Source organism: Bos mutus, chromosome 21, assembly GCF_027580195.1.
Source record: "Bos mutus isolate GX-2022 chromosome 21, NWIPB_WYAK_1.1, whole genome shotgun sequence".
Taxonomy (NCBI): domain Eukaryota; kingdom Metazoa; phylum Chordata; class Mammalia; order Artiodactyla; family Bovidae; genus Bos; species Bos mutus.
Window position 1 is genome coordinate 31,578,202 of NC_091637.1, and position 26,829 is coordinate 31,605,030.

Below are 26,829 nucleotides of genomic sequence, written 5' to 3' on the forward strand. Positions count from 1 at the left end.
AATAAGAGACAGGTTATACCAGTAGTTAGAGGTCAGATTATGTAGGGACTTCTTTCACTGTGTTGAAACAATGCGATTTGCATTTAAAAAATATATACTAAGGAATATTACTCAGCCATAAAAAGGAATGCATTTGAGTCAGTACTAATGAGGTGGATGAACCTAGAGACTATTATACAGAGTGGAATAAGTCAGAAAGAGAAAGATAAATATCATATATTAATGCATATACCTGGAATCTAGAAAGATGGTAATGATTAACCTATTTGCAAGGAAGCAATGGAGATGCAGACATAGGGAACAGACTTGTGCACACAGTGGGGAAGGAGAGGGTGGGACAACTAGAGAGAGTAGCACTGATACATATACGTTACTATATGTAAAACATATAAACAGTGGGAATTTGCTGTATGATGCAGGGAGCTCAAACTCTGTGTTCTGTGACAACCTGAAGGGGTGAGATAGGATGGGAGTCAGGAGGGAGGGGACGTATGTATACCTGTGACTGATTCATGTTGATATACAGAAACCAACATAATATTGTAAAGCAATTATCCTCTAATAAATATATTTAAAAAAAAGAAAAAAAAAAGAATACATGGCTGTTCCAGAGAAATTAGATTAAAAGGGGTGAGAGATTAGGCAGGTAGATCAATTAAGAAAACACTTTAGTAGGCCAGGTGAGAGAAAATGGTGGCTTGGAGAAGCGTGGTAGAAGCAGAGATGGAGAGAAGTAAATAGATTTGTGATATGTTTTGGAGGTTGAGTCAACAACACTTGGTGATATTTTGGATGCAGGGGATGAGGGGAAGAGAAGAATAAAAGATGACTCCTAGTTTTCTAATCTGGGCAACTAGATGGATGGTGGGACCGTTTAGCAAGGCAAGGCTTGGGGTAGAATAGATTTGTAGGGAAAAATCAAGAGTTCTGTTTTGGACACATTTCATTTGAGATGTCCAGTTGTTTAACTGGAGATATCAAATGGATAGCTGTAGGCTGGGAAAATCCCCTGGAGAAGGGAAAGGCTACCCACTCCAGTATTCTGGCCTGGAAAATTCCATGGACTGTAATAATGCAGGGAGTTGCAAAGAGTCAGACACGACTGAGTGACTTTCACTTTCACATGAATCATAGGGGAAGCGATCAGAAATGGAGATATAAATGTAGGAGTCAAAAGAATATACATAATATTTAAAATCTTGATACAGATGATGTTTAGCTAGGGGTTAGCCGCTAAAGTTTAAGGAATTCTTTTGACACATGGTTACAAGGAGGAAAAAAACGCTTTATCTTTTAGAGATACACATTGAAATACTTACAAATGAAATGATGCCTGATATTTACTTCAAAATAATGGGGGGAATGGGATGAGGTCTGGGTGAAACAAGATTGGCTGTAAATTGATAACTGTTGAAGTGTGGTTTTAGGGTAAGTGGTGGTTCATTTTATGAATCTATCTACCTTTGTATGTGTTTAGAATTTTCTTTCATAAAAAGTTTAAAATAAGGGGCATTCCCTAGTGGTTCAGGGACTGGTTAGGACTCGTGCGGTCACTGCTGAGGGCCCGGGTTCAACTTTGGTTGGAGAACTAAGATCCCACAGGTTGTGCAGTGTGGCCAAAGCAAGCAAGCAAGCAAGCAAGCAAGCAAGAAAGAAACCAAAAGGAACTATTTTATTTATGGTCTCCATTAAAAGTGGTAGAAGCAGAGATGGAGAGATGTAAATAAATTTGGGATTAAAAGTGGTCCTCCATTAAAGGTGGTACCGAGGTAACTATTTCACAGTCAACATTTTAAACAAGACGCTCAGAAAGAAAGCCAGAATAACCAGAGGCACATGAGGAAGAGGGTAAGTAAGATTAATCAGGTAGACAGAGGTCACATATACAGGGCCTTCAGTGTGGGGATATGACTGGGCTTACATTTAAGAAAGAGCACTTGGCTATTTATTCTAGGCACAGAATGCTGGAGAAAAACATTAAGCAAAAATTATCTTAAATTCTGATATCCTAAGCATAATTTGTAAAGAAGTCAACTGATATTGCTAGGTATTGTATTACAGATACCTATTTAGTCCTCGTGATGTCTCTTTAAGGTAGGTATTATCATCACTATGGTACATGCTGGGAACTTCAGCTCAGAGATGTGAAGTCAAAAGTCACACAATTACAAGTGGCACAATTTGAATTCAAATCTTTGTCTGACTTCAGTGATTCATTTTTCTCACTACACAATATTATGGACATGCTATGGACACCAAAGGGTTGCAGAGATGGTAGGTAAGCTAGTACTTCTAAAAACTATAATGGAGAAATTCCCACCTGGTCACAGACCTGACTAACCACTAAATTAATTTCTTTTGATCCAGACTAGCTGGATAGAAATGATGACTATGGATACATTCTTGAGCCAAAATTTGACTGGTATTGCTGTCACCAACATCTTCTACTTCCGATTCATCTGTAATACTACTGCCAGAAGAGTTTTTAGATCACACTACTTTCCCCCTTGAAAGCTGTTTCTGCTGCAAAATCTATAACATAAAGGCCAAACATTTCAATGTAGTATGCTAGGCTCTTCACAGTCTTTCTTGGCAGTTCTCAAACTTTTGGTTCTCTTAAAAGTTATTGAGAACTGTAAGGGCTCTTTGTTTATGTGGATTAAAGCTATTGACATTTATTTTATTAGAAATTAAAACTGAAAAATTAAAAAATGATTAATTCATTTAAAAACAGTAAACCTTTAAATATTAACCAAAATAATATTTTTTTCCAAACCTTTTGAACATTATGGCTTTATAGAAGACCACTGAATTCTCGTATATGCCTCTGCATTCAATCTGCTCTGATATGTTGCTCTGGTTGAAGTATATGAAAAATATCTGGTCACATCCATGTATGTAGGTGGCAAGGGAGTATTAATAGTCATCTAGATAATCTTGGATATTCTTCTTTGGTACTATACCAGACCTTGCTTAAGTGGTAGTTTCTTAAAAGTTACTTGCAATACGGAATCTCAAACTGTATCAGTGAACTTTTTGTACTCAGTTACATTAAATTCATTGGTTTAACTTGCAGTTTCAATGGATCTTTTACTCATGCATAATTCTGTAACATCCTAAATGGGATCATTTGGAAGTAATTGGTTCACTGAGTTATGTGGATCTTCCAAATGTTGACACATTTCATTATATAATTAAAAAAATCTTTTTTGCTAATGCCACCAGCAATCTCATCAGAAAAAAATGCTTAAGTATTATGAGGCTGTCATGGTAGCAGATACAAGTTTTCAAAAATCCTTATTTTTGTGTGAAAGCATGAATTTTATCATGGATGAGATGTCAGTTGTTTTCCTTGAAGTAATAGGCTCACTGTGCTCATTCTTAAGAAAATATCTGCCAAACACCCAATTCTGAATAACCACAGCTGGTCTGCCACTTGTTCTTTTAAGATGGTCCATAAAAAAGAGGCTAGTTCAGCTTTGTAATTCAAATTTTGAAACTCCAACTATTTAGCAAATGGTTTTCCTCGAGACGACCATACTCTGGTATGCAGCACAAGTACTTTCTGTGTACTTTTCATTTTATCACACAGAATTTCTTAACAGATACATACTCAAGGGTTGAGATTTAATACGATGTGCTACTTCATCAAGGACATTCTTAAGTAAAACTGATGTTTGTTTTTCTAAAACTACTGGTACCACATGGTGCCATGGTTTTGATTCGCACAGGTGTAAGTAGTTTTACCCATTATTGTTTTTGCATCTTCAGTGCAAATGCCAACATACTGAAAAAGACAAATAATGTCTTGGTATTATTATGAAAATGGTGACTTTTTCATGGTCACTATTTGACCTTGCCTGCACCACACCTGAAGAACCACTGCTTTATTCATTATTCGTTTCCAGGCACCTGTCCTGCTTCTGTTTGCCATCATCATCTCTGTGACTTTGCATATATTGTTCCTTTGCCTACAGTGTCTTCGTCAGCCACCTGGCAAAATCTCATTTGTCATTTAATATCTGGTTTGTATTTCATTTCTGAGAAGCTGACTTCATGTCTTTTAAGCTGATTTAATCACTCTGTTTTTTCTGCTTCTGTGCCATTCTGAGCATACATTGGTTAGCACTTATCACAGTGAGGGCAGAGGGTCTAGTAATATTTTTAAGCACCTACTATGTGCCAGACCCTGTGCTAAGTCTTTTACATGTTACTATTATATCCCCAAATTAATTACAGACTGAAGGTCCAGACAGACAGCTGAAGCTGAAGTCAAACCCATGCCCACTGTTTCAGCAGTGTGGTAATCTTTACCCCTGTTTATCCCTATGGCACATAGACAGCACAGTTAAGACATTCAATTTATGTCCCTTGAACAGTCAAATAAATGAACTTAGTAAAAAATCTCAACTCATAATGCAAGGCTCTACAAAGTCTTTCATCTTTCAGAGCCTAGGGTTTGGCCTTTGGTACAGTATTTTTCATTCTTTATGTACCATTTAGATTTGGAATCTTCATTTACTTATAGAAAAACTTGCATTTTCATTTCTTCCAGCAATGTGTTCCCAGCCGTGGGATGGTAATTTAATGATCACATTGCCATCAAGCTGGAAACACAAATGTTGACATTTGACAGTAATGTTTTTCCTCTCAAAGTTGCTTCAAGTAAATACTAATGGTGTATCCAAGTAAATGAAATAATTACTGAAAAAGCAAATGGTGTATATTTTTCAACATGAGTATTCAAGTTTTAAACTCTCCAAAAAGTTTTTTTTTAAAAAACCTGTTTAACACTAATACCTCTTTTTCTACTTAGTCTGGGACATTATGAAATGTGAAAATTCCAGTGTGCCTCTAAGAAAAGCTTAATGCCTCAAAATTCCTTTATTTAAAATATAGTACATATCTTGAAACTGGGAGGAAGACCAGTGGTTCTCAAAGTATGGCCCCAGGATTAGTACCATCATCATCACTTGGGAATTTGTTAGAAGGACCCAACTCAGACCTATCAAATCAAAAAACTCTGGGGGCCTGGCCCAGCAATTTATGTTTCAATAGTCCTCCAGTTATTAAGATATATGGTCAAATCTGACAACCAGCGAGATAAATGCACTGTATCTTTTGGATAAATGGATGCTACCTTTAAAGAACTAATACATTGTAGAAGTTATGATTGGCCTATATGCAAGTAAACCTTTGACAATATAAGCTGTTTAGCAAGAGGTCTGCCATGCCAAGGGTCCAGGCTACCCTCACCCCCACATACAGTGGCCATGCAGCTAAAGTAGAGAATCTCATTTCACTGAACAGAAGCCAAATTATTCCTTGACTCTGCCTTCCAGGATGTGGATAAACACACCACAACCATACTTAATGAGGAGTAAAGACATTTATTGATTTTCATGAACCATCTGCCATTCTGTCATAGGTAACTCCAGCCATGTACTGTTTAAATTGCTTCTTTTCTAAATGAAAGAGCAACCTGCAATACATGTGTTTTATTACTACTGGAGTACAATATTCTATCATCTACTTTCAGCTACCAATGACAAGACTATTTTTCCCAGGGATGTATTACCACTATTCTACTTGCTTTGTTATTACATGGACTTAAGGAAAATAGTAACTTCTTAGCATTTTGACAACTAGTTGCAGGCATGTATAAAAAGCTTATTTTAGCAAAGAATATATATAAAATTTCCTGGCATTTTGCTAGAAGAAATGAAGGCATTAAGGGCTGATTTTTATTTACATTTTTCTAAAGAAAAGCTGATGAGAGACTCTGTCCTGAACCAGAGTTTTCTGTCTTTGCTGGGAGAAGGCCAGACCTGGGAGAGAAGGCTCACTGTAAATCAAGAGGCAGGAAGACTCAGAATCAGATGAATGGAATACTCAGGGCGTATCTTTGTAAGAGTAAAAAGGGCAGGGGATACAAGGAAATCATCCCATTTGTTACAAACCTGGATAACAGTTCCTTGTTCTTATTGGAAGTACATTAAGTTTGCTTAAAATACAAATGAGAAAGAAAAAAACCGTACACTTCCTAAACATAAATGTTTATGTGAGTGATTACAAGTGAAAGTATAAAAATTTTGTTTGATTCTATGTACATTAACAATGCAACATTATAGGAAGAATAAAAGTTGTAGAGTGAGACAGATCAAGGTTTAAATTCTAGCTCTGACAATTACTAGCTGTGTGAATCTGGCCAATTCTTAATTTCTCTGATTTTCAGCTTATAGGGCTATTACAAGGATTTGATATAAATATTTGGGATATGACTTATAAAGGGTAGGTGATCAACAGACAGGTATTCAAGTATTAAAGCAAACTGATGCTTAGATAATGGGTATGCATGTGCAGTTTGCCTAGTTGGATTGAGAGTTATACCACTTGGTCTCAATCTTAATAACTAACTTCTCTTATTTTGCCTACATGTTAAAAAAGTATAAACTGCTTGCCATTTCCCCAACCTTTCCATGACACATGAAATAGGACAGAAAGAGATAGAAGTAAAAACAACAAATATTCCCCTAAAAAATAATCCATATAGACATAACACCTGAGTGAAAGCCAAAAAAAAAAAAAAATTGCTTAAAGAGTTTGACTTCACTTAAAGTGAAATAAAGAATAGTATCACCATTTATTCATTTGATCTTGTTTCTTCCTCATACTACCATAGCATTTCAAAACATACTATTTATTGCTAGTAAAGTGTTACAAATTTGTTTGTCTATGTTAAAGTTCCTCTGCATTTACCAGAACGCAGCAGGCTACTTTAGCTAAAGATCCAGGGCCATAAAACTTGTCCAGTGCAATACGATCATTTTAATAATATTCTACTCTTGGAATACAGTTATAAAGATAGATGATGGCCACTGAGTGCTATTTACAAAACAAAAATAGCTCTCATACAACCTTAAAGATGGCAAAAAACTCAGCAACTGAAAATATGTTTTTAAAAATTCCTATATTCCACAAGTAGATTTTACATACCTGAGAATTTTCTTAGGAATCTGTGATGGAGATGAATGACTCCTTTTCTTCTTCTCTGAGTCCTGTAGTGACCCCTCCTCTGCTCCCCCCTTCTCTGTGACTGCTGACTGTTCTGCCCTGGCTTTGCCCTGATCCATGCTGAGCTGGCCTTGGGCAGGGTCGCACCTGTACATGAAGACAATGGCTGGCTTCTCGCTGGAGTCTCCTTTTGCCTCTGTGAACCAGCGATGGCGCTGAACTGGAGGAGGTGGCAGCATGTGGATGACTGTGCCATCCAGGCCCACCAGTTTCCCTTTCTCCCGGTCTTTCTCTTTGTCGTCCTCCTCATCTGTTTTCCGACGGCGGAAGAAACTTTTAAATGAGATCCAGCGTTTAGGTTTTGCGTCAGCTGCCCGCCTGCTGCCTTCAGAGTGCAAAACTGATTCAGCTTCCGTTGACCTGGTCGGGCTGGTTGGCTTGGTCCAGTTGGTGAAATGCCTCTGCAAAAGGTTACTTGCATGGTAAGGGGACGAAGTCGAGCGTGGTGGGGGAAAAGGGGCTGGTGGATCGCTTTGGGGGTTCGTCACTAATTTGGAGGGAGGGGTGGTGACTGGCTTTGTGAGTGGATCTTTCTGTGCTTTGGTGGTAGGACTTTCTGTGGTCTGAGGTGCTTCAGCCTCAGCGCTGGGCTGGGACATGAAGAGAGATTTGGGGCGCACCGGTGTACCCTTGGGTGTAGTCTTGGCAGCACCGGCATCGGGAGGAACCGCATAAAGCTCTTCCACACTGCAAGCTTTAGGGCCAGACTGGGGCGTTTCTGGAGGAGACTGTGGGGGCTGGATAGAAGCCACCATCTGAGAAAGCACGGTGCTCGCTTTCTCTCGGGTGCTACTGCCACCGCCCACCACCTGAGGCTCCTGAGTGCTTTCTGTTTTGGCCACAGGTTCTTGAGTGGTTCTCTGGAGCTTTGCTGGGGAGCTGTGGTTGGAACTGTAGCTTCTCTGTGGTGAAGACTGACTTCTGTTAAGACAGCTGTTAAACTCCTGAACCTTCTGAGCCACTGAGCCCCTTTTACGCTCTGTGCTGTTTGAAAACGCTTTAGCTTGGGGACATTCAGTGGGTTTGCTAGTAGCGTTATCAGACGCTTTGCTTTCAGTCTCTATTTCTTCGTAAGTGTGGCTTATTACACTTGTGGTTTTCTCCTTCACTGAAAGTTCTCCACTGGTTCCGAGAAAACTCTTGTAAATGGCTAGATTGTCATACGCATTTGGATTGATTACAATGGGAACTTTGATAGCATTTTTGGAACTCCGAGCATAAGTTGGCTCATCATGAATGATAATTGGAAAAGGTGGCATACCGGCATTGTTATAACTGTTAAATTTTATTTCAGACAAATTGGGTGACTTCACAGGGATGGTTTTGGAGGAAACATTTGTAGCTGTGGGTGAAGTAGGTGCTGATTTGTGACAGATTTTCCTTGGAGGGACATTTGGTCCAGTCCCACTGCTGATTAATTCAACCTTAGGTATCTTCTGTCGTGGACTGGTGCTGGAAGTCCATACTTCCTGGTAGCGGATGGCACTGGATTTTTGGAAATGGGCACTTATGTGTCCTGATGTCAATGCAGGTGATGTCACCGGAGAGTTTGGAGTAGAAGATGAACTTTTAGTCTTGGGACTGTTAGCATGGCCCTCAAGGTGCTCACTGGCCATGGCTGCTGACACATCCACGACAGTATACGGCTTGCACAAAGGCTGTTCCAGATTCACAACTCGGTAGGGCTTTGCTTGCTCTTCCACAGGAACAAGGTTTATGGTTACCGCTTGCCCAGCAATATCTGTAGAGGCTTTACTTTCTGGCTTCTCAGTCTGTACAGCAATCTTGCCATCCTTCTCTTCTAATCGGAGAGCAAGGACTGCTTTGTGTGTCTCTGGAACTTTTACCGAGCTTTTAGAGGCTTGTGAGGAGTCCTTCTCCTGATCATTACCAGAGAGGCCTTCATAATTGGGCTCACTTTGCTTCATGTCCTTAGAATCTCCCGGGTTACCAGGAGCAATTCCCCCATTACAGATCTTCTGGGATAAACTGCTGGCTGTCTCAGAACGTGACTCTTCTGTTAAAGAGGAATCTGGGGATGTGGAGTCGGATGACACCATGCTCTGAGTGCTTCCTGGTCCGTAGGAGACCACAGAATTCTCTTCATAACCATTCAGGATTTCATCATAACTGTCATCATAGTCTACAGCACAGATTCTTTGCAGAGATTTATTTCGCAGGGGGACGGTATTCCATTTTTTGTCCACAAAGAATCGCACAGGAGACAAAGTGTTTGCCCGAAAGTTGGCAAAGCGAGGCTGCCCTCTCATGCGAATCTCCATGGCCAGCAGTTCTTCATCACTCTCATCCCAGCTCTCATGCTCCTCCTCCATGTTACTCAAAAGCACATCTTCCTCACTCTCTTCACCACTAGAAAACTCTGGGTAACAGAATCGACCCCCTTCATTACTGATCACTTCTGTGCTCCCACTCAGAATAACGTGCTTGCCCTGAGTATCCTTCATCCCGCCCATCATGCAACTTGGTGGAAGCTTTCTTTCCAGGGATCGTTTATAGCAATCATTTATTCTTCCTAAGAATGTCTCTCTGGAGTTAGTCTCATTTTCTTTTATTTGAGGGGTGGTATCCAAGCCTGCTATCTCCTTTAACACCTCAGTTAGTCCATTATTGTTATTTGAAATCTTCTTTGCACTATCGTTATTCCCATAAGGCTTAGGGACATGGCTAAATCCTTCAACATCATCTTCATTATTATTATTAAGTGGTTTCTGATTCAGGGCCATCCTGTTTCGGTTCCATCCTATGACGACAGGTTTATTCTCACAGTGTTCTTGTATACTAAGCTCACCACACACACTTTGCCCATCTGCCACCATCATAGTGGGCTTCACAGCGATAGTGGGTTTTTTAGCCACAGGAGGCCGGAAGTTTCCAGTGTTCCTGATACGGTGGTTGTTACTATGGTTGGCATTAGTTTTGTTGCCATGGGTGATGGGTGCCTTCTCAGGGTCTGGGGGTAGCTGGTGTAAACTTTTAGGTTTAAAGCAGTTCTTGCATTCACCAGGTTTCCAAACGTGTTCAGTAAAGGTATTACAAGCAGACATTTTTAAAAATAGAACTTCACAGACAATGCTCTCCTTTCAGTGCATGGCAAAACTTTCATCTGTTAGTCTTCACCTCCCCTGTGTTCCTTAGCAGCTCTTCTAAGTGTGATCAACCTGATGGCAGAAGGGGGAGAGAAGAAGAAGATCTGAATGGAAAAGGTACTATGAAGTTTATTATGATGAATAATTAGAAAATATTGGCTCCAACTTTCCTTAAATCAAAAGACTGAGAAATAAACCAATTTGGGCACTTTATGAGTTCTCTTTAGTTAATTAGCATTTTGAAATGCTAGTTTTTAAGCCATAATTTTATGCATTCTCACTGAACCAAGTATATATAATATTTCATTTGATGTCTCTGTGACAGTGATACTGTGAGCTTCCCCTCTTGGAAATGAAACCATTCTTTCTGTTATCCTCCAACCTAAAACTTCTTAGTTCATGGTGGGTTCCTCTTCTTCTGCCTACCCTTTATGTTTGGATACCTCGTAGACTCCTCAAACACAATGCATCCAGGACTAATTGTTTGGCCACCTATTTTCTCAACTGTTGAGATGCTTTTATACTCTAGCCAGCCCTCCTCTACCCTCCAGGCCACCTTCTGCCCCTGTCTTTATCCTAATTCAGCTACTGTCACTATCATCTACCTAGATAGCTAAGCTTCAACCTTCAGATCATTCTTGACACCTCTCCCCTCAGGCCTAACTACACATCCTAAAGCCTTTTGTAAATTAGTCTTGCCAACTTTATCTATTACATTTCACTGGCACTCCTTCCTATTACCAGACACTGCTGGTAGTTCACATACTCACCATCTTTTGCCTAGGTTCCTGCAATAGGTTGTTAACTGATCTCCATGCCAGTAGCCTCATCCCATCCCAATCTAACCTCTCTACCTTTGTTACTCAAACTGTGGTCCTTAGTAGAGCAGTATCAGCATCATCTTGAAGGCTGTTAGAAATGTAGTATCTAAAGTCCAATCCCAGTCCTACTGCATCAGAATTTGCATTTAGTGAATTCTCAAGTGACTCCACCATTCTCTACTACTATCAGATTTTTTTTCCTATAATTTTAATATGATCACCATATTACCTAGCTGAACTATTCTGTGGTTCAATATTACCTAATGCATTGGCTCCAAAAATGTCAGATAGGGGTTGCTAGATGGGTAAGAACCACCTGGGGAAACACCCAAAGTCAGTCTCTTACGGAAGAGTCCAGGAATCTGATCTTTAAACAAGGTCTCCAGGTAATTCTATGTACACTGAGGTGTTGGAACCTCTGAGTTACAGGATGAAATACAAGCCTCTTAGGTATTTAGGATATAGTCCTTGCCTCCCTTCTAGCCTTATGCCTTAAAAAATCAACTAGTCTTTTCAAACTCTAAATCCCACTGGGCTACTCATTTCTCCTTGGTACCATCAAAGTCACTTAGACACATCTCCATGAACAAGCACTTTCACTTTTAATTGTCTATTTTCTCACTGGTTTTTGAACTTTTTAAAGCCTGGGCTATATCTTATTCATTTCTATATGTCTAATGTAAGGAGTTGGATGGGCTTCCCTGGTGGTTCAGTGGTAAAGAATCTGCCTGCCAAAACAGGAGACACAGGTTTGATTCCTGGGTCAGGAAGATCCCCTGGAGAAGAAATGGCAACCCACTCCAGTATTCTTCCTGGGAAATTCCATGGACAGAGGAGCCTAGTGGGCTACGTTCCATGGGCTCGCAGAGAGTTAAGACACGACTTAGTAACAACAATAGCAAGGAGCTGGATAAATACTGGTTGATTAAATGTGCTAGTTTGAGGCTTATCTTAAAAAAAAGAAAAATCTTGTGGCTCTCTCTCTCTCTTGTCTCTCTCTTTGGCACAGTGCTACAGACCTTCCCACTACAATCTTATGTTTCCACTTTGGATATTATAATAAAGCTGGCAGTGGGCATGTACATGTAAGAACTATTTTAATAGCTGGAAAGTTTATCTTCATTCATGGACAATGACAGTGACCAGTGTCTTTGGTTTGTCAGAAACACAGCCTTTCGTCAAGTTTCAGCACATTTATAAGAAAGGAAAGAACATTTTCTTTAGCTAATATATACAAAGCTACATCCCTTGTAAACAACACTCACAGAGCACTCTGCCTCAGTGGAAGAAATGCAGACAAAGATCAAAGAATTCCACACAGAGAGTCCAATGACTTGGCCAAAATCTAAGTTCATTCTTTGCTGGAGATCATGGAATGTCTTTTTTCAATAAAGTTAAAATATATTTTTCAAGTGTTTGTTTGAAAGTATTAATTTACTCTTTCAAATGTTCTAAAAGTTATATACTTTAGTTGATAAAACCATTTCTTGCTATTCTTAGACTGAAACATTTTGAGCAAGGGGAAGAATGGCATAAAATTAGGCTGAAAAAGAGAGCAGGGTCCACATCATGTGGGGTCTTTTATAGTCCTTTAAAGTATAGAGTTTCCTAAGGGCAGTGGGAACCCACCAAAGGGTTTCAAACAAGGAAACAAGATGACATAATCTATATTTTAAAAAGACAGCTTTGACCAAAAAACCTGAAATACTTAGGTTTAAGTCTAATATAGTATGTGTAAAATCTATATGCAAAAAACTAAAAGACTGATTAAAGAGATCAAAGACCTAAATAAATAGAGAAATATATCAAGTTCTCTCAGTGTAATTAAGATGTCAATTCTCCCCAAGGTGCTCTGCAGATTCAACGTAATTCCAACCAAAATCTGAGAGGACTTTTTGTAGAAATCATCAAGTTGATTCTAAAATGTATATAGCAAGGCCAAGAAACTAAAATAGCCAGAAATAATTTCAGAAAAGAACAAAGTTGCAGGACTCATATTACTGGATTTTAAGATTTTTAATATGGCAAAACCAATACAATATTGTAAAGTTAAAAAAAAAAAAAAAGAACAGTACTCTGAATGGAGGAAGAAAGTCAGAAACTATGAAGGTATCTGACCTGAAACATTTACTAATTTCAAAATAAAATTAGAATTGAGAATTTCCTCCTTTGTTGAGGAATTTGCTTTGAGCTTACCACATATATCAGCATCTGTAGGAAGAATATTTTCTCAATTAAAAATGCTATGATTATAGAGAAGAGTCAATTAAGGATATCAACAGCTTTAAGTTTATTAACCATAAAATGCAACTTTGTGGTATTATAGCTAATTTTTTGAAAATATTACAAAAAAATATACTAAAACTACATTATACAGAAAAATATCAGTGACCAAATATGAACAATAAATATGCTAAATAACTGATAAAATTTGTGAATATGTAGCAAAATAATTATTCTGCTAATGTTATTTTAATGTTCATATGATCCATAGAAAAAGTAAATTTTCCTTTAATGTATATGGTACCTTAATGGTTATACAATTTTTCATAGCTGTTTAATAGAATTATTTTAGAGGCCCATCAGTGTAGTATAAAATAACTGTCCTTCAGTAAATAAACATTTTAAAATTACTTAAAAAAAAAAAAGACTCTTAAGCTATAGTAATCCTGACAAGGTAGAACTGGCAAAAGGATAGAAATATGTATACATGAGAGAAATGGGATAAACAAATTACAACCCATAGGGCAAATCTAGTCTATTGCATGTTTTTGTATGTTCATAAGCTAAAGATGTTTTTAAAATTGTTAAATGGTTGAAAAAAATTAAAAGTATTATTTTGTGACAAGTCAAAATTAAATGAAATTCAGATTTCAGTGCCCATAAATGAAGTTTTATTGGCACATAGCCAGGTCCAATTGTTTGCATATTGTCTACCCTTATGGCAGAAAGTGAAGAGGAACTAAAGAGCCTCTTGATGAAAGTGAAAGAGGAGAGTGAAAAAGCTGGCTTAAAACTTAACATTCAAAAAAATGAAGATCATGGCATGTCCCATCACTTCATGGCAAATAGATGGGGAAACAATGGAAACAGTGACAGACTTTATTTTCTTGGGCTTCAAAATCACTGCAGATAGTGACTGCAGCCATGAAATTAAAAGACCTTTGCTCCTTGGAAGAAAAGCTATGACCAACCTAGACAGTATTAAAAAGCATATAAAAAGCATATTACTTTGCCAACAAATGTCCATCTAGTCAAAGCTATGGTTTTTCCAGTAGTCATGTATGATGTGAGACCTGGACCATAAAGAAAGCTGAGCGCCAAAGAATTGGTGCTTTTGAACCGTGGCATTTGAGAAGACTCTTGAGAGTCCCTTGGACTGCAAGGAAATCAAATCAACCAATCCTAAAGGAAATCAGTCCTTAATATTCATTGGAAGGACTGATGCTGAAGCTTCAATATTTGGCCACCTGATGTGAAGAACTGACTCATTAGAAAAGACCCTGATGCTGGGAAAGACTGAAGGCAGGAGGAGAAGGGGATGACAGAGGATGAGATGGTTGGATGGCATTACAGACTCGATGGCCATGAGTTTGAACAACCTGTGGGAGTTGGTGATGGATAGGGAAGCCTGGCGTGCTTCAGTCCATGGGGTTGCAAAGAGTCGGACACGATTGAGTGACTGGACTGAACTGTACTGATGGTGGTTTCTGTGCTACAATGGAGAACTGAGTAGTTATGACAGACCATGTAGCACCCTCATCATTTTGCAGTACTTTTCAGCACTCCATAAATTTCATTTCCACTGCCACATGAATCACTTGTATGAAAAGCATTTTCAAAGATAAAAATATGTGAAATTTCATTACAGATATGCATCAATAAATAAATATTTGTAATCAGCTTTGATGACAGGAAACACTAATTCTGAACCTGAACGAAGCAAAATTAATCATTGTTGATCTTAGCACAAACTATTTATCCCTCTCCTGAAACAGAATTCCATTCTTCTTCTTAAGTAGAGCTGTCTTACAAAAAAAAAACTATCCTCAATTTTTGCGTTTTGAATTCTGTAATGAAATTCATGGAAATGTATTTTCTTTCTTGTTATACAAGTGTTTACATAACAATATCTTGGTTTCTGCTTTTTCACCTGTAAAACCTAAAATATTTATGATTTGGTTCTTTAAAGAAAAAGGTTACTGATCCTGGATATAGATCAGAACAGACATAGAAGAGAACTGAGACCAGAAATAGATCCACACAAATATAGTTAATTGATTTTTGATAAAATGAAAAGGATACCTTTCAACAAATGTGCTAGAAAAACTGGATATCCATAGGCAAAAAAATGAACCTTAATCCATAGTCACACCTCATACACAAAAATGAATTCAAAAGGGATCACAGATCTAAGTATAAAATGTAAAGCTACAGAACTTTTGAAAGCAAATATAGGAAAAATTCTTTGCAACTTTGGGATAAGAAGAGTTCTTAGATACCACACTAAATGCATGATCCATAGCGAAAAAACTGATAATTTAGTGTTTACTAAAATTGTTTTGACAAAGGTACTGATTGATAAGAGAATGAAAAGACAAGCCACAGATAAGAAATTTTTTGCAATGTTCATATTTAACAAAGAACTTTGTATCCAGAATATACGAAGAACTTTCAAAATTCAAGAAAAATAAATCCAATAAAAATAAATGCAAAAGATTTGAGCAGATACTCCACCAAAGGTAAAGGGATTGCATATAAACAAGGGAAAGACGTTAAATATCATTAGTCATACAGAAATACAAATTAAAACTACAGTAAGTACTGCCATACATCTATTGGAATAATTAAAATAAGTTAAAACCAAAAACTGGGGTTAAGGAGGATGTGATATGGAGCAATTGAGATTCTTACCCAGTGCTAGTGGGAATGCTAATAGTTCAGTCACTTCAGAAAACAGTTTGGCAGTTTCTTATAAAGTTAAACATAAACTTCCCAGGTAACCCAGCAGTTACATTCCAGGTATGAAAACTTGTGTTTACACTAAACACTGTATGCAAAGGTTGACAGGTAAAAACTGAAAACAATCCAAATATTGTACGGTGGTGGTTATATGCTTGCATGCATTTGTCACAACTCATAGAACTGTATACTTTAAAAAAGGCATTTTACTATATATAAATCAAACCTCAATAAATCTGACTTAAAAAAATAAAAGACAGTTCTGGCTGCTGTATAGGGAATGGACTAGGGGAGAACAGTACAAGAGGCCAGGAGACTATTTAAAGGGCAGTTGTGGGCAAAATAAGATATGGCAAGGATCTGTATGAGGATGTAGCTTCAGGGAAAGTGGATAAAGGTATATGATGAAACCCTGGATTTTAGACATTGAGGATTTAGGTTTATGCATTCAAGTGATTTGTGGGGCCATTTATTGAGACTGATAATTCTGGAGGAGGTGTAACATTTGGAGGGAAGATTACGAGTCCATATTTTGTTAGCCTGCATACTACAGAGCAAGCAGTTGAATTTAGAAGTCTGGGACACAAGGGAATTCTGCTGTTCTCTTCTATTTGGGATCTACTAAGACAGGAATAGCTAGGCCAAAAAGAAAACAGAGTGAGCTTGGGAGGTAGCCTTGGTGGGTGAACCAGGGAGAAGAGGACATCCCCCAAAGTAAACTCAAAAATAACAGCCCTAAGTGTAATGATATAGAAGCCAGATGAGATTTCATTGTGTGTACTTCAAATGCTGCTGAGAGGTAACAGAGAATGAGAACTTGAATGTGCCTACTGCACTTGGCACTTTGAGCTCACTGGTGATCTCAGCCCAGATTATTCTGGTGCAGTGGCAGGGATGGAAAGCAGACTGTGGTGAGTCGAAGAGGGATGAGAGGGAGTAATTTTAGATAACTTTTTGGCAAAGTTTAAGTGGGAGGTAGAAGAAAGAAAGAGCTGGGAGTATGGGGGAGGGGGTCTTGAAAGGATTTCCTTATTTTAATATGGCAAAAACTAGATCATGTTGACTACAAATACTGGAAACAGACACAGGGGAGTGTGAGAGGCTGAAAAGAGAAAAAAAAGGGGGTAGATATTAATAATTACAAACCTTAGAATGTTAAAATTGAGCAGGCCCTTAGTTCAATTCTTCTCTTTTATTGACAAGGGAAACTGAAGCCCAGAAAAGGCCACACAAATGAATGAGAAAGACTGAGAACAGCAACTCAAGGCTATAGCTACCTATAGGATGTTCTGGTTTTAAATTACTTTTTTCTTTTGTAATATAAAATATTTGCTCTTTTCTTATGTATGCTCACTGTGAAAACTCAGAAAAGCATAAAGAAAATGAAATCATGCATAATCCTATTATTCAGAAATGACTTCTATTAGCAGTTTGTGGAAGTTCCTTTCAGTTATCAAGAATCTTTAAAAAGAAAAAAATTCCTGTCTACTTAGCCTATGTGGTACTGATGACAAAGAATAAGGCATCCCAGCCTAATATCTTGTTAACCAACTTAAACCCACTGATGAAAGAGAGGGATTAAATTTTCTCTTTGTAAGTAGTAGAGTATATTTGCTTTTTCCAAGGCTGGTAGACAGTAAAAATAATTCTCTATTTTGAGTGCACATAAGTCAATTCAGTCAAGAGATGCTGCTGAGTTGATTAGCAGCTATCACATTATCAACAGGATAGACAAATGAGGTTCACCAGGAACACAATCAGCTTATGTCAGTGCTGTGTGCAATAGAAACCCATCAATAAAACTGAAGCCTTGGGTTTGGCATTCTAAGTTCTGTGTCCGTCTGTATTCAATCTTATAAAACCAAGAGATGAACCAAGCAAACACCTTTAGCAAGCAGCAGATGGAGCTGCTGTCTAAGTCACAAAGCCTTAACTATGAGGGTTTCATTTTTCAACACTAATTATGTTTGGAGACAAAGATGTGCACTTAAAGACACTGTCAAAACTATTTTAACTTATAACAGGCTCTTAGAAAGAGAAGCTACACCAGTTGTAGCTCTATCCAAAGAGCAGTCCTTGGGCTTTACTGCCTTTGAAATGACTTCAATGGCAATCAATAACTAGCAGCTTTGTCTGCTCAACACTGACACCTCCAAAATGGGAAACTCTAGCCACCAAAGTCATGCTTGAGAAATAAAAAATGTGTCTCCTGAGGCACTTAAGCAAGGATATATGACAGTCAACCCTGGTGTCTTCTATTTATTTGCCAAAACAGGTCAGCTATGGAGCATCAAATGGAACGTTGGATAAGGAAAAACTCATTGGTCTCCACATCCCTTATAATCTCAAAGCAAATCCTGCAGATGAAATGCTCGGTGACAAAGTGTAATGGCTGAAGTTGCCCCTAGGAGCTAGCCAGGATTCCATGATCTAAAATCTGATTTAATATTTGACAGTTTTCAAGGCCAAAACCCTTCAGGCTATAGATGAAGCTGTTCATGGGTAGCTTATTTCACGTCTAGTCATGACAGCTTTTAAAGAATCTATACTGTTTTTTACTCTCTCTACTGCTATACAGTCAATGACATAATTAGTTTGCTTATAGTCCAACTGTTTCAAGCAGATTTGATACAAGACAGCCAAATCCACACAGGATCTCAAAGTTGGAATAGACAGGCCCACAGAAAGAGTCAGAGCTCCTCAAGCTAGATGCAATTTCCAAGTCAGTGAAGAAGGTGAGAGCGTGCTGGTGGTATATTAAATACCATAAGCAGAGTATTTCCTAAAGGCATCCAAGGAGAATCTGTTAATAAATGAGGATGGAGAATGGACTGCTCAGCTCCTTCCCCAATCCTGTGACTCCCAGAGCCCATTATCGCTCTTCATAAAACCTGTCATACTGTCAAAGGGGCAGAATCAAGAATTCTCACTGTTTTACATGGGCTTTTAAGGATACTCTTCACTGAGAAACTATTGCTTATATGTCATCCAACACATTACTGTAGTCCAGCTCCAGGCTACTAAAGTAAAATTTACAAGCCAAGGTTCTCATTAGGCTTTTGTAATGGAACGAGTGGGTCACTTAAATAAAAAAGGAAAGGAAAATGTGACAAGTATCCCCACGTAACTGTTTCCAACCTTTTCTCCTTCCACAGTGAAAAATGCTGACGGATACCTCAACCAGCTGCCAAACCCTTCAGTACATGACTACAAGGGTGGGGAGAGGAAGTGAAAGCAAAGCTGCAGGAAGAGGCTTTGTAGGAGATAAAACACAGCTTGAATTGGGCACATAAATGGAAATTCCATGAATAAAAGGAACCTTCTTAATTTGAGGTTTGACCAAAGGGGGAAAAAACATAGTTCTTTGCTAATGATAAGAACAGGCAAGATCTTAAGACTTAAGGTTCTTCTGTCTAAAGAAGAAACCAAGGTAAGACCTACTTCATTTAGAAACCTTAACTACAAAGCTCTGCTGAAAGGAGGAAGACCACCCACTTCCAGTTGTTCTAACCACCAGTTTTTTTCTAACAATTTACTGTTCCTGTCACATGGTGGTCATCTCAGGATAAGGATTGTGCAACAGCAGATGCGTCACTGTGAAGAGGCACTGCTAAGGCCCCGACACATTTTTTCAGTTCAAATTCTTTAATGAACCAGTTAAATAATTATTATTATTATAAATTAGGTAACAGCTACTTATAAGATTATAATTTCCAAGATGTTCACTGAACCCACTTCAGACCCCTATTTAAGAAGGTAGGCATCAGAGAGCAGGTGAAAATGTTATCTAATAACAGCCAAGGACTCCATAGTATATTTCAGTTTTACTCTACTCACAAATGATTCCCTCTGCTTGGAATGTATATTCTCTAATGCCGTTCCATTTGGCAAGAGTCTGTTTACCCTTCAAGACCCAGTTCAAAATTTACCTGTGATGAAGCTTTACCTAACTCCCTAAATATGTTTATTGTAAGACCATGTTATATTATATAGGTCCCCAGAAGGCAGGGCTGTGTCTTTTTCATCTCTAGATCTCTTGGATTGTTTGGAATATAGCAGATACTAAATAAGTGCTTCCTGAATGAAAGCAATTTTAGCCAGCTAATGCCGGGCACCATTTAAAGCTCTTTACCCGTGAAAACTCTTAATTCTCATAAAACTCTATGATGTGTATAGCCCCACTTCACTGATAAAGAAACTGAGACTTGTCCAAGGTCACACAGCTAATGTGCAGAGCCAGAATGGATGAATGCATGCACGTATAATGGTGGAGTTCAGCTACGTACGGTATCTGGAGGCTGCTTTAAATGTAAGCACGGTGGTGCCTGAAAAACAGCTCACTCAACAGCAGCACTGCTTATCATAGTGGAATTCCATCTTGAGCAAAGCAGTGTTAGAAGTAGGCACACCCCACCATCCCCAGCTCACTCCTGAGATTGTAGGGTCCACGTACTCACTGCAGAGCAAGTTAGGAGTAAAACTAAGAGCCAAATAGCTACCTGGGCTGCCCCAAAGGTGGTGCTTTTTTTTTTTTCCTTTTTGTACTTCAGAGTATTGGAGTGAATATTCTGAGGCAAATTAAGTATGCTCTTTCATCTAGACCAGCCTGAGTCAGGAACCATCCTTATTTGGAAGGGCCTATGAAGTGGCTGATTGAGAGCAATTGGTGAGACGCTGTTAGAAGAACCTTACTGTATTCTTCTCCACTGTTGTCAACTGTCAAATGAAGAAAGCGAGACTGTAGACTAATTGAGATGTGAAAAGATAGGTGATCTCAGGTTTGAAAGAAGGGAATAAGAAAGAGGGAAAATGAGGAAGTGAAAGAGTCAAAGGTAAGACAAAGAAGAAAAGGAGGGGAGAAAGAGGTTGGGAAGGAAAGAGACCCAAGAAAGAGCTGATTATTTTGAGAGAAATCCCACTTATGCTTACAGCAACATAATCAGGGGAAGCAATAATGTCCTTTGTTATCATGCTTCACCATTTCCGGAGGCTTTATTCTTTATTGTCTTGCATGACTTAAAAATTTGGTAGGAGGCTTTATTTTTCTAGTCAAACTAAAATTTACCTTCCCAGTTACAGAACAGAGTAACAGTACATTCCATAAGACATTTATAACTTGAAATTCTAAAGATAAAAAATACTTCTAAATTAATGAAAGTCTGAGTTATACAATACTTTATAGAAATATAAATTTATTGCTTTCAAAGAGTTATCATAGAGATAACATAATAAATTAGCTTAACAGTCTTTCCTGTTAGAAGTATTTGGAGGATTATTCTAATAAATATATAAGAAACCAGTCAATCCTAAGGAAAATCAACCCTGAATATGCATTGGAAGGACTGATGCTGAAGCTGAAGCTCACTGGAAAAGACTCTGATGCTGGGAAAGACTGAAGGCAGAAGGAGAAGAGGGTGGCAGAGGATGAGATGGTTGGATGGCATCACTGATTAAATGGATATGAACCACTGATTAAATGGATATGAACTTGGGCAAACTCCAGAAGATGGTGAGGGACAGGGAGGCCTGGCGTGCTGCAGTCCATGGGGTCGCAGAGTCAGACACAACTTAGCGACTGAACACCACATGAATAAATAATGGCTTAAAATACATTAAGAGTATCAACCTGGGATCCAGGATGTATTTTCAAGGGTGTATGAGCTCAACATTCAGAAAACGAAGATCATGGCATCTGGTCCCATCACTTCACGGGAAATAGATGGGGAAACAGTAGAAACAATGTCATCATAAATGGGATTGTTTTATTTTTCATATATTTCATTGTTAGTGTGTAGAAACACAACTGATTTCAAAATAACAATTTAATCTCTTACCTTTTGACTCAATGTAGTCCCTGTTAAAATTCTAATGGCATTTTCTTTTCACAGAAATAAAAAAAAAAAAGATCCCTAAAATTTGTATGGAAACACAAAAGACCCTGAATAGCCAAAGCAATCCTGAGAAAGAAAAAGGCGGGGGCATCATGTGTTTCAATTTCAAAGTATACTGCAAAGCTATAGTAAGTAAAACAGTAAAATCAGACATATAGACATATGGGACAGAGAGCCCTGAAATAAGCCCAGGAATATATAGCCAATTAGCTTATAACAAAGGAGCTAAGAATAACACAATGGAGAAAGGACAGTCTCGTCAATAGATAGTGCTGGGAAAACTGGACAGCCACATGCCAAAGAATGAAACTGGACCCCCATCTTAGACAACACACAAAAATCAATTCAAAATGGATTAAAGTCTTGAACATAAGATCTGAAACTGTTAAACTTCTAGAAGAAAACACAGGGAAAAAGCTCTTTGACACTGGTCTTGGGAACAGTTTTTGGATATGATATCAAAAGTACAAGCCACAAAAGCAAAAATTGACAAGTGGAGCTACATCACACTAACAAGCTTCTGTACAGCAAAAATCAATAAAATGAAAAAAGAAGTTACAGAATGGGAGAAAATATATGCAAACAATATACTGGATAAGGGGTTAATGCTTGGGTGTGTGCTAGGTCGCTTCAGTCATGTCCAACTCTTTGTGACCCTGTGGACTGTAGCCTGTTAGGCTCCTCTGTCCAGGGGATTCTCCAGGCAAGAATACCAGAGTGGGTTGCCATGCCCTCCTCCAGAGGCTCTTCCTGACCCAGGGGTCACACCCACGTCTCCTGGGTCTCCTGCATTGGTTCTTTACCCAGATTACCCACTTTACCAGGTGGGTTTTGTACCACTAGCGCCATCTGGGAAGCCCAAGGGGTTAATATCTAAATATATAAAGAACTCATACACTCAATAACAGAAAGATAAAAAATATGATGTAAAAATAGGCAGAAGAACTGAACAGACGTTTTTCCAAGAAGACATCCAAATGACCAGCCAGTATATGAAAAGATGCTCAGCATCACTAGTCATCAGGAAATGCAAATCAAAACCACAGTGAGATATCATCTCACATCTGTTATGGCTATCATTAAGAAGACGAGATAAAAAAGTATTGATGAGGATGTGGAAAAAGGGAATTCCTGTGCACCACTGATGGGAATGTAAGTTGGTTAGGCCACAATGCAAAATAGTATGGAGGTTCCTCAAAATTAAAAAAAATAGGACTGCAAATATGATCCAGCAATTCCACTTCTTGGGTATACATCCAAAGGAAATGAAAACAATTCACTAAAAAGATACCTGTACTCTCACATTTACTGCAGCATTATTTACAATAGACAAGAAATGGAAACAACTTACAAGACCATCAGTGGATGAATAGCCAAAGAAGATGTTGTATATACAACATATTACTCAGCCATGAGAAGGAAGGAATCCTGCCATTTGTGACAACATGGATAGACCTTGAGGTGTTATGCTAAGTGGGATAAGTCAGACAGAAAAGACAAGTACTATATCACTTACATGTACAATCTAAAAAAACCCTAAAAACCCAATCTCATAGAAACAGAGTAAAATGGTGGTTGCTGCTGCTGTTTAGTCACTAAGTCGTGTCTGACTCTTTTGTGACCCATGGACTATCACTCGCCAGGCTCTTCTGTCCATAGGATTTCCCAGGTGAGAATACTGCAGTGGGTTGCCATTTCCTTCTCCAGGGGATCTTCCTGACCCAGGGATCAAACCTGCATCTCCTGAGTGGCAGGTGATTTTTTTTTTTTTTTTTTAAACCACTGAGCTAGCTGGGAAACCCAAATGGTGGTTATCAGGGACTGAAGGATAGGAGAATTGGAAGATGTAGTCATACTTAGAAGATGAGTAAGTTTTGGGGGTCTAATTCAGAGCATACTGATTATAGACAACATTACTGTATTACATACTTAAAAGTTGCTAAGAGACTAGGTCTTAAATGTTCTACCACACACACAAAAAATGATAATTATATGATGTGATAGTGGGGTGAGCTAATTCTATGGTATGCTATGGTGGTAATCATATTGTAATATATAAATGTATCAAATCAACACACTGCATACCTTAAATTTACACAATGTTAAATGTCAACTGTGTCTCAAAAAAGATAAAATATGTAAAGTGCCTAACAGAGACTGATAAATCATAAGCACTTAATAAATATTAGTTCTTTCTTCCTTTATTTATTAAATCTCTTCCTTTATTAAATCTCTATGTCCAATGGAGGATAGGAAGGGAAATGACCTCCTCCATACCTTCTACACATATTTGGACTGCATCTTGACATTCCAGGTGGAAACACTGTTAACTAAACTGGGAGGCTTCAATTATGGATGCTTTAGTTGAAAGTTTTGGCTATTTTGTAAACCTACCATGTATTATTTCTACAAGGAAAATGCACTCCCAAGTTCTGAATCAACTGATTTGCAAAGAAACTTTAGCATCCTATTTTGGACCTGTGTTTTGCATTATTTTCAAGAGATGCTCTCAGATTTTATCAGGAAGGAGTTGCCGAGCAATAGAGTAATACAATATTACTATGCTTTAAGAACTCAGGTGGATATGGAAAGGATATAGGAAAGGATATAAGAGGTAAGGTTGGAGGAAATGTGGTTGCTTCAACTTTCGTAATACCATACCAGGTAAGGCCCCAAACTAATGTGGGCAGTTGGCATTAATGGGCAGGGGCTAATATGAGAGGCCAAATAAACAGTACATATCAGCCAGCAGGACATTAGGAGAGAGGGACAGTGACTTAAGATGACTCTGGGGTCTCCCTAGATGAAGACCCAGGCTGACTTTCCCAGGGGCACACTGAGAAGTGTAGACAGTGAAGTTAGCAACAGTTGTACTACTTCAACTGTGGAAAATGAGAAAACTGATGTTTGAACGAAAATAACAGCCTAAAGCCAACTAGTGCATACCTAAAATTTTTTCATTAAAAATACTTTAATTGCTGTTTTCTTATATAAATCTTACTCCAAATGTTGAGTGCAAACGTTTTAGTGAGAGTAATACAAAAGATTCAGGATGCTGACATAGATGTGGGAAGGAAAGAGAAAGGCAAAGTGACAATTTTCTGGTTACCTTTATTTTACCATAGATAAAAGGCAGAAAAATAAAACTTGGGCTTAGGAAGTGAAGTGATGAGACAGACCAGAGATGAATCATGAAGGATGTCAACTGTGATCAGAAGATTCACATTGTCCAGGTGGGCATGAACATATGCCAACAGGTTTCCTCCAGGGCTGGTCTCAAGAAAACAACAGAAGCTTAGACTCTAGGGTGTTTGTTAGATGTTAATATATATATTAAGAGGATCACAGTCAGAAAGAAGAAAAGCTAAACTGCTCTCAAAAGTATTCTAGGTCTTTAATCTCCTTATCAGTGAACATACATGCCTGTGGTGTGTAACACTGGACCACTACAGACAGCCAATGCTTCTCAGGATGTAAAGTGACAGGTATAATGCCAGCCATTCCTTAACAGGTATTGGGCTCCTGGTCCTTGTGGTTGCCAGAGTATTGGGTAGCATTTCCATTCCTATCATAACAATCTACCAATCAACTGAACTTTCAGAGATGTAAGTGAACAAAGCTAAAGGCCATTACTAATTAGATATAAATTTATACAAGTTGTCAAACTCCCTAGGCTTCCTGGCCTTTATCCTTTTTTTTTTAATGAGAAGTAACTTAATTCCTTATATAATGAAAGCAATCAGAAAATACAGATACGCAAACAAACAAAACCCCAAACCAAAAAGCTTACTATATACCCTTCCAAGTCTTTTTCCTGTATACAGATCACTTGTACATACATTGATTCACAGACACATACAACACAATGAACATGATGTTTGATAACATGAATATCTTTTAAATTGTTTCTAAAATTTACTACCAATTCAAAATTATATAAATGCAAGTTTTAGTTAAAGTGCCAATTTAAATCATTAATTTTTTTTTTTTTGCCATGCCACACAGCTTGTGGGATCTTAGTTCCCTGACCAGGAATTGAACCCCTGGGCCCACAGCAGTGACAGCACTTAAATCCTAACCACTGGACCACCAGTAAATTCCCCATTCAAACAAAGTTAACAATGAAAGAAATGACTTGTAGTCAGAGTCCTTGAAAGTGAAAGTGAAAGTCGCTCAGTTGTGTCCAACTCTTTGCAACCCCATGGACTATATACAGTCCATGGAATTTTCTAGGCTAGAATACTGGAGTGAATAGCCTTTCTCTTCTCCAGGGGATCTTCCCAACCCAGGGATTGAACCCAGGTCTCATGCATTGCAGGTGGATTCTTTATCAGTCCTTCAACAACCTCAAACAATTAAAAATATTTCTCACATATTATAAGAAACAACTCTTTTCTATGGACATAGTTAATCTGGCAAGATTACCTATTCAGGGCAAAGTTGAAAACCAGACAAAAAGTAGGAAAGAACCTTCAGGTCTCACTTCTAGACTCTTCTGTTTGCACACAAATTTAACTTGATCAACTCAAGCCAGTATTTTTGTACAGAAATAATAATGAATGCTCTACTTATGAGTGGTGAAGTATAACTATCTCTCTCACGTTGCCCTTGATTTGTACACTCCCTGTCCACTTTACTATGAATTCACTGAGATAACAATGTTAATTTATTTGAATGGAGATATGCGTACCCCACTGCACTTTCAAAAAGATGCCCCTTCCATTATCACTCTTTACAAAAGACTTTCTTTCTAATCATCTCTTCTGTAATCTTGTCTATTCCCAAACATATAAGAGTGCAGTATCTTCCCAGAATCTCCACTTCTTATTCTTGTGCTCTGAATTTTCAGACTTCAGCTTCCAACTATCGGTTACACCACTCTAAACAAAATTAGTTGTCTTTCCTCCAAAATATGCTCCATCTTTTTCTGAGCACTATAACAATGAATGGTATCACAACTTCCATAGGCATTTA

At 38.2% G+C, this 26,829-nt stretch overlaps 1 protein-coding gene across 6 annotated transcripts in view; it reads right to left on the bottom strand.

Moving 5' to 3' along the window:
• The window catches only part of PEAK1 (pseudopodium enriched atypical kinase 1), a 317,398-nt gene that overhangs the window by 61,452 nt on the left and 229,117 nt on the right, over nt 1-26,829 (bottom strand). For all 6 annotated transcript variants that reach the window (XM_070358573.1, XM_070358568.1, XM_070358572.1 and 3 more), the window contains one exon: nt 6,997-10,253. In XM_070358573.1, the coding sequence (XP_070214674.1) occupies nt 6,997-10,139 (3,143 nt within the window). In that variant the 5' untranslated portion in view covers nt 10,140-10,253. The remainder of the gene's footprint in view (nt 1-6,996; nt 10,254-26,829) is intronic.